This window comes from Engraulis encrasicolus, chromosome 8 (assembly GCF_034702125.1).
Source record: "Engraulis encrasicolus isolate BLACKSEA-1 chromosome 8, IST_EnEncr_1.0, whole genome shotgun sequence".
NCBI classification, from domain to species: domain Eukaryota; kingdom Metazoa; phylum Chordata; class Actinopteri; order Clupeiformes; family Engraulidae; genus Engraulis; species Engraulis encrasicolus.
The window spans coordinates 53735252-53744429 of NC_085864.1; the positions used below are offsets into that span (position 1 = coordinate 53735252).

Consider the following 9178-nt stretch of genomic DNA (forward strand, 5'->3'; position numbering starts at 1 on the left):
GGCCGTCGCCGAGAACCCCATCTTCGAGGCTCTTCAATCCCTCAACAAGACTGTACAAGGCTTCGATTCAAGGCTAAAATCCCTCGAAGTACGCGGCGAACACACCCCTGCCTCTATGAGTACAGCTGCCACGGATGCTTCAACTCCACTCCTTTCCCCCTTGCCCCTTCCACTCCCTCCCCTCCTTCACCCACCCCCTTCTCGCGCAGCGCCACCCGTCGCCACCCCGGTCCCCACACCGGCTTTTTCCCTGGCATCAGCTCAGCCTGCGCCTCTCCAAGGAAGAAGCTTCATTGCACAAGCCGCCGCGTCCATAAAGCCGGCAGTACGCGCCAACATTCTGAACGGTAAGGACACTAACCTCGCCTCCCTGCTGCTGCCCGCCTCTCCCATCGACCGCCAGCTGGTCAACTGCGGCGACGTCTCCGTCATTCTGAAAACCTCAGACCCACGCCTACTGAAGAACTTATCGTTTGGAGAATTCGTGGTTGCTTTCGGAGTATTTCGCGATGTCCTCTGTGGCGCGTATCCAGAGCGCCGCGCCGAGCTAGATAGCTACCTGGCTATGCTCGCGGATTTCCATCTCCGGTACGGCGGAACTTTGTTCTATGAGTACCACAAATCCTTCGCGGCCAAAGCCGCCTCGTACGTTAGCCTGTTCAATCTGCGCCTGGACTGGTCAGTTGTGGACACAGAGCTGCTCATCCGCCATTTCAGCGGCCAACGCATCCTGGCATGTAACATCTGTTCATCGCATGGCCACTCGGCGGATCTGTGCCCCAGAACGGTCTTTAGCATCCCCGCGGGCCGCGCCACCACGCCCAAATCAGCCACCACAAAATCCTCCACCAACGATGCCCGGTCTCCAAAGCCCGTAAGGCCGACTAAAGACAGGCTGGGTCGTCCCATCTCCTACTTCAACGGCCAACCAATCTGCAATAACTTTAACGAAGCCGTCTGTACTCACACTAACTGTATATTTTCTCATGTTTGCAGCTTTTGCAGGGACCCACACCCGAGGAGTGTCTGCCCCCGCCGGGTCGGCCTTCGACGGGATTCTTTCAAAAAATTCTAAAAAGTCACCCCTCTACCCCCATCTCCGTCCCCTCCCTCTCTCGCCTCCTAGCCACTCACCCTGACTCCATTTTTACCGATTATCTCCTGACGGGCTTATCCCAAGGGTTCCGCGTGGGTGTCTCCTCCCCACTGACCACCTCCTATGTGGCGCGGAATCTTAGGTCCGCGCTGGCGGAACCTGACATTGTAACCGAGCTCCTGTCCAAAGAAGTGAATAAAGGTTATGTTGTCGGCCCATTCTCAGCTCCCCCGTTTGCTCCTTTCCGCGTTAATTCCCTGGGCGTAGCCACTCGCAAATATTCAGGGAAGAAAAGGTTGATTTTCGACATGTCGTCCCCACACTCCGATTCCCGGGCTAGCGTTAACGAGATGATCCCCCTCGAACCGTTTTCCCTGCACTACGCTACGGTCGACCACGCCATAAAGCTTATCAAAGTAGCGGGGAGGGGCGCGCACTTAGCGAAGGCAGACATCACCGATGCGTTCAAAACGATGCCCATTCACCCCTCCGACTGGCCGCTCTTCTGCGTAAAATGGCAGTCCGCATTCTATTTCGCCGTCAGACTCACATTCGGGTGCCGCAGCAGTCCACGTATCTTCAACAATCTCTCCGAAGCACTATGCTGGATTTTGTTGAACGTATGCAAACTGCCGTTCGTCCTCCATCTTCTTGATGACTTCCTCCTTATCGATTTCCCCTCAAAACCAAATTCCACGGTTTTAGACACGTTGCGCTCAGTATTTCACGAAGTCGGGGTCCCACTGTCACCCGAGAAGACACTGGGACCATGCACATCCCTGGAGTTCCTAGGCATCGTGCTCGATTCCGTCGCCATGAAAGCTTCTCTCCCCCAAGAAAAGCTTTCTCGCATTTGCGATATTTGCGCCGGACTAACCGCCGACACAGTCATGACAAAAAGGGATCTCCTCTCCCTCCTAGGCCACCTCAATTTCGCCATTCGTATTATCCCGCACGGCCGCTCGTTCATCTCCCGTATCCTAGATGTGGCCCACTCTGTCCCGGAATTATCAGACTCCGTCGCACTAGACCAGGGATGCCACTCAGATTTACGCTTCTGGCTGAAACTTCTAGGAAACTGGAATGGCATCTCCTTCTTTTACAACGATTCCACCGAGTCGTCCTCCTCCCTTGGGTTATTTACCGATGCGGCCCCGTCGGTCGGTTTCGGTGGATTCCACAAGGGAGAGTGGTTCGCTGACAGTTGGCCGGACGATTTCCTCGAGTTCACCGACGGGTCCGAGTCCTCTGCGCTCTTTGAAATGTATCCCATCGTCGTCGCGTGCGTCCTCTGGGGCTCCAGTTGGTGCAGAAAGCGCATTGTGTTTTACTGCGACAATGAAGCTGTAGTGGCAATTATCAACAAAGGTCGCTCTAAATGCCCCAAACTGATGGCGCTAGTGAGGCGCTTAACCTGGCAATCTGTTATGGGCAATTTTGTATTTTCAGCTGCTCATGTCCCCGGCCACTCTAATGTCATAGCTGACGCTCTCTCTCGCTTTCATTTGCAGGAATTCCGCAGACTATGCCCATCGGCCAGCTCGACCCCTCTCCGCTGCCCGAGTTTCTCGGAACTCGTCCTGTACTAGGTCCCCCCCTCTCGTCGCTGTCCGCGTCAGCACGGGGCTATATGGCGAGGAGTCTAGCTAAATCGACGCTCAAGTGCTATGCGTCCGCCTGGTCCATGTTCACTACTTTTTGTAGCGCCTACCTCCTCTCCCCCCTCCCGGCGCAGGTCTCCACTACTTGCGCCTTTATAGTCTATTGCTTCGATACTCGCCATCTCCAACCCGCCTCTATCCACAAATTGCTCGCCGGTGTCCAATTCTACGCTAGGATTAACAACCCCGACACTCAGAGTTTTTTCTCTAACCCGTCTATTAAGCTTTTACTGAAAGGTATCGCTAAATCCTGCCCCACCTCCCCCGACTCTCGTCTTCCTATCACCCTTCCTATTCTTCACCAGTTGGTATCTACAGTGAGGCGCGGCTATATTTCACCTTATCTGGATAAATTATTGGAGACAGTCTTCCTCACCGCTTTCTACGGTTTCATGCGCTGTGGCGAATTCACTTCACCCTCTCCCCTGTTTAACCCATCCGTCGACCTCACTCTTTCTGATTTAACTTTCTCCCCCTCTCACTTCTCTATATTTCTGAAGCACTCAAAATCCGACTCTCTCTGTCACGGCACCACCGTCTATATTTCCAAGTTGCACGGGGTTTTCTGTCCATTTTCCTCGATGGTGGAGTTTATTAAACTTCGCCACGACAGGTCCCTTTCTTCCCCCCTATTCCTCCTGCCCGACGGCGCGCCAATGTGCCGTCAATGGTTCTGCTGCCACCTGGCCGTGGTTCTGCGACGGTGCAATCTCCCACCAGCGAAATACACGGCCCACTCATTTAGGATAGGCGCGGCTACTACCGCCGCACACAGGGGCATCTCTACATCTGCTATCAAACTCCTGGGAAGATGGTCGTCGGAGGCCTACACTTCCTACATCCGCCCTTCTCGTCACCAAGTCCTAGATGCCCAGCGCGCCATCGCCTCCACGTAAGGTACGGCGACCCGTCAGGTAACGCGCTATCGTGGCCACGTCTATTCCCCGGGGCAGTTAAGGCACTCATTCGTATTAAATGTTCGACCCGGTACTCATACTTAATACCATGAAGATCACGTTATTATTCTTGCCTATCCTGGCGCCCTTCAAACTATCGACAGATTTATTGCTAACCCACGTATCTGACCGTTACTATTCTCTATCTATCGCCATCCACATATGTGGTGGCGGCGGCTTTTCCTTCTCTCTCTCCCTCTCTCTCTCGCTCCACGTACCTACTCCTTTACCAGTCACCGTTGTTTATATATATTTATGTATACTCGATGTCTCTCTAATTTCGCTCTAATTCCCCTGGTTGCCCAGCAATGATTATTCTCGCTCCGCTTGCATCCGTGCCCAGTCAGTTATGTTCTGGTCCTTGCTTCCACGCCCTTTACGCAGCGCACGTCGGCGTAGCATCTACTGTATAGCTTACACATTATATATATTCTATTTATATATATTAGAACATTATGCTGTGCTGCGTCCCCGTTGACATGCCCTGTAGGCTACTCCCTCTCTTCACGGTCTTTCCTGTACCAACTTGCAGATGTGTCCTATGGGTTCTCGCAGACTCGCACAGGAATGTCGCTCGTCAGGGGCTCGTTGCCGTTCCCCTCCGGTAAGCATTTTATCCGCACCTACCCTGATTGCATTAATAAGCAGTTAAATGAATACACCGTTCCGTTAAAGTATTGCCTACCCGACGTCCCAGTTCGCAGTCTACAAAGCCCGCAGTACGCGGTCTTTTAAGCCCGGTGACCCGGTACACCGTCACCTAAGCCCGGTAACCCGGTGCGCAGTCAACGAAGCCCGGTAAGCTGTCAACAGAGCCGATGACTCGGTACGTAACCAGCAAGCCCGGTGACCCGGTAAGCAGTCAACGAAGCCCGGCGGCCTGAGCCCAGTGACTCAGATTTCACGAGTAAATTGGTCGCCCAATTCGCCCATGCCGGTATGTCTTCTTTTTTGTTTGTTTCATTATTCATATGATATTACTATCGCCCTAGCCGGTTTGCTTGGCGCCTCAGTGTGCACTGCGCTATCCGCGTGGGTTTACTCTCTCATCCGTGAACGGAAGTTCGCGCTGCCATCTTCATCGTTGCCACTGTTGTCACTTCTTTCTTTCTCCTTCTTCCCATAGATCTCGACAGTCCCAGCCTGGGTAAGTACCAACCGCTCATGTTCCTCTATTCACTTGTTTCGTATTCCCTCATTTTGGGGGCGGGCTTTCGCCCCTGCCTTTCCCATGGCAGGTAATGCGCTCGTATACTTATACGTATATCCTTTAGGATCAGACCATTCTCCAAAACCTGGTGAGTACGTTACATTATACAAACTATCTTTGGGGGTAGGCTTCGCCCCTGCCTTATACATCGGCAGGATATGCGCCCCCCTTTACAGAAAAAATTCCAAGGCAGGCCGGGGGCCTACGCCAAAGAGAATTACTGTCTTCCATGTCATTAATAAATAACCTTTATTGCATTTTGTCTATCGAGTCTTTTGTGGTAGAACTGACTGTGAATATGAGTGTGTACTCCAGGAAGAGTCTACAGCAGTGTGTGTGTGTGTGTGTGTGTGTGTGTGTGTGTGTGTGTGTGTGTGTGTGTGTGTGTGTGTGTGTGTGTGTGTGTGTGTGTGTGTGTGTGTGTGTGTGTGTGTGTGTGTGTTGTTGAGGTGTATGCCTAGTGATGATGTGTGACGTGCACACACGCACACACGCACGCACGCACGTGCACACACACACACACACACACACACACACACACACACACACACACACACACAGGGTGATGTCCTGATGGGCATAGTGATGTTTCTATTCTGTGTCCTCCTTGAATATCTCAACAGTGGAGCCGGAGGAGAGGTGGAGCCGTTCACTATTGAAGCCAGCATCCAACATCCATCTCTCTCTCTCTCTCTCTCTCTCTCTCTCCCTCCTCTTCTCTTCCTCTCTCTCTGTCTCTCTCTCCCCCCTCTCTCTCTCTCTCTCTCTCTCTCTCTCTCCCTCCTCTTCTCTTCCTCTTTCTCTCTCTCTCCTTCTATCTCTCTCTCTCCCTATTGACGCCAGCATCCGGCATGCAGCATCCAGCTCTCTCTCTCTCTTGAAGTGTGTACTCCAGGAGGAGTCTACAGCAGTGTGTGTGTGTGTGTGTGTGTGTGTGTGTGTGTGTATGTGTTGTTGAGGTGTATGCCTAGTGATGATGTGTGACGTGCACACACACACACACACACACACACACACACACACACACACACACACACACACACACACACCAGTGATGCGCGGGCTGACCCGAAATCAGCGGGCGCTTGCAGTTAACCGCGGTTGACCGCAGGCACGGGTTATGAAATATTATTTTTAATGAAATTCGGATCGGTTGCGGTCAAAGTTTATTTGGCTGAATAACTACGATGGTGCCCGACGAGCTCTGCAGGAGACTTATGAGGCGAATCCTCTGCGAGCAACTGGTGCAGGTGCAGCAGGTGCAACCATTGATTGCATTTTGAAGAACACGGAGGGTGCTCTCTAAACATTGCAATGATGGATATAGCCTATACATATTTTCTTATACAATTGTAATGGTTTCGCACTCCTGTGTTGCTTACAGAGTTTGTTTTCATTCCCTGTGTCCTACCACGGCTACGAGGCAATCCACGTGACGACTGGCTCCGTCTGCTCCCCAACTCTACAGACTAATTTCCTCCACAGCTAGGGATTCGTGTGGCTATGCCTACATTGTCGAAATATAATAGGCTACTAATAGCCTATACAATGTCCAAATGATTAGCCTATTCCCTTTGAATGCAGTGCTCATTTGAGTAATTTAGCCTACAGTGGAAGAACAATGCCCTCGCCACTTAAAATAAATAAATAGGCTAATAAATAGCCTAAATAATAAAATAGCATTGTATGAAGATCAAACTTGGTAGTCTGGGTAACAGACAAACATATTAGGCTATGATCGAAATGTTCATATTATAAAAGAATAATTTGTGAGAAAATGTTATCTCAACATAGGCTACTTTTTGTTGGACAGGGCATGTCGCGTTAGCATCGTGAGTGCAACTGTTAATCAGTTGAGAAGGGCTCTGCAGCCTACGTGATCATGTATGGATCTTTACATTGCAGTCATCTAAGATTACGAGAGTTCACGCTTTGTGTGGGCTAAATGACCATTTGCGTTAGAGAGACAAGCGTTGCCTATAGTGGCACCAGCAGCGCAGGTTGCGTTTGTGGTTTGTGTGACGCGATGATCTTTCCCAAACTGCCAAATTAACCGCTTGGCAGTTTGGTGAAGGAGGGGGTGGCCTTGGCACCCTCCATGTCCCTCAACTTTGGGATAGGAAAAAGCGAAACCAATTTCAGTTCAGGAAAAGGACAGAGCAGAGGAGTAGCCTACCAAACCAAACGAAGATAAAGTGTTGTAGGCTACATTGCCACAATGGGTGTTTTCATAGCCTACCTGGTCCCTATCAACCATTTAAGCGAACTTAGACCTGCAGCTCAGCATTTTCTGTGATGTGAAGTGTACCCCTCAGAAGTGAACCATGCTGAGACCTTTATTGACGTGATTGTGCGTTGCCAATGACGCTAGGGTGTTCATAAGACGCACGGCTACTATTTTCAAAGGCGGGTCGGGAAGCGGACCGGGTCAATATTTTTTCATAAATATTTCTTGCGGGCAGGGCAAGCGGTCGGACTAGGAAAAAAAGCGGTCGGGTGTATCTTGTTTTTTCGTCGGCCCGCGCATCACTGATACACACACTCACTCACACACTGCTGTAGAGCCCCCTGAAGTACACAGGAACACACTGGACGGACACCCCAACAATATGGAACTAGAACAAGGCCATAAAGATTGTATCTGAAGAAATGAAACTCAGATGTGCGGAATAATTTCACATACGTGCCAGATACAATGTATTTGTGGAAAAACATTTTGCATCTGCAGGTTAATTTTGTAGATCTGCACACATATTTTGCATCTCCTAAAATAAAAAACGTACCTGTATAAATGTTTTGTAGTTGTGTGGCAGTAGGAGTGTGTACAAATGTGAATCTGTTTTGCCATGCTGTGCGAACCTCTTCCTGCTCGGAGCAGCAAGCACACAAGTGTGAATCGCTTTTACAAGTCTACGAATTTTGGCCCTCTTTTGATGGGGGGTGGGGTCAGAGGATGGAAGCCAATCAAAACACCGCTTATTGGCAAGTTATCGCTTTCCATGGGACCAATCAGAGGCATGGCTTGACAGCGGGATCAAGGCCTCTGTGTGTGCAGCGAGAACAGGCCCACTCACTCGTGCGTAAACACGACACAGTTCAGTAATAATGCAACTCTAACGACGGAGCTGTAATAACTCCCGATACATAAATATAACTTGGAGTGCTAGTTATTAGGTTTCTGCAGGCTGACGATTCCGACGGAGCACCAACAGGTTGTGGATGACGCAGACAAAGGTGAGTGGTTTATTGTTTTTTTTTTTTTTTCTAGTGAGACCGAACTACACGTTGTTTGTACCTGTACGTTGTTTGTGCTCAGATTGTGTCTCCAATTTCTGTAGCTCTAGTAGTAGCAGAGAGGTAGAGCTAGTAGGCCGCTATTCATGATGCAGGTGACTAGGTCTACTTGATGGGTTGTGTTGTTGTACACATTAGCATGAAGCCTTTTCGATATAGCCAGACAGAGGCAATCCCCCCCCAGCAAATGACGGCTGTATGTTTTCTGTGTACCCCGGTGTGTACTAATTTGTATTTGGGTCGTTCATGTATCAATATCATTGTATGAGAGTACGATGCTTGTCAGCCCGCTAGCATAGAACGAGATAGCTAATCGATCGGATCCGCCTAGCTTGAAATGCTAGCGCCAGAGAGATAACACAACGTAATAGCTAGTCTAGTCCTAACTATTCATAGAATCTCTGCTAGTGTGGCTGTTGAGCCAGAGAAAAAAGATTCTTCACTCTCAGACAGGGTCTGATTCGCACTCTCAATGGTCTGACTAAGGTGCCAGGTTGACATTTTAGTAGAACTAGACTAATAACTAACTCTAGTATCCACGAGTTCTTCTTAACTTGGGTTGTATGATCGCTGTCATTCAATATGACATGTTCTCTGTGTGTTAGCTAGCTTCTATGACGGATACCTTATTTGTTAGCTAGGTATCCATTTAATGTTAGCTGGTGTTAGAACCAGACAGATGGGTATTCTTATCTCTAATTTTGTGTCTTGTGTGCGAAGAAACGTGAGTAAACTTAATTATTTGATGTCTGCATGTGTTAGGCTACGGTGTATTATTTGGCAGGAGTTGTTTAAACTTTGTGTAATTTCAATCGCAGTGGTAGGTAGGCAGGCCTATTTTGTTTACCCCAAAGTGTGTTACTGTTTTATCCGCAGCTATTTTATCTGGATGGTTATTATTGTATCAGCCTACTTGTATTCATAATGCGTTAATATATGTGTATAATGGATGTTTTTTTTA

General features: G+C 49.5%; 1 protein-coding gene across 1 annotated transcript; it reads left to right on the plus strand.

Moving 5' to 3' along the window:
• Positions 1–2726: 2726 nt before the first annotated feature.
• On the plus strand, positions 2727–3653 carry LOC134453998 (integrase/recombinase xerD homolog). Its single transcript, XM_063204740.1, has one exon. It carries the CDS (start codon positions 2727–2729, stop codon positions 3651–3653), a length of 927 nt encoding a protein of 308 aa, XP_063060810.1.
• Positions 3654–9178: the final 5525 nt, after the last annotated feature.

Coding starts and splice junctions, on each gene's coding strand:
- LOC134453998 (XM_063204740.1), top strand. CDS start 2,727: ATGGCGAGGAGTCTAGCTAAATCGACGCTCAAGTGCTATGCGTCCGCC.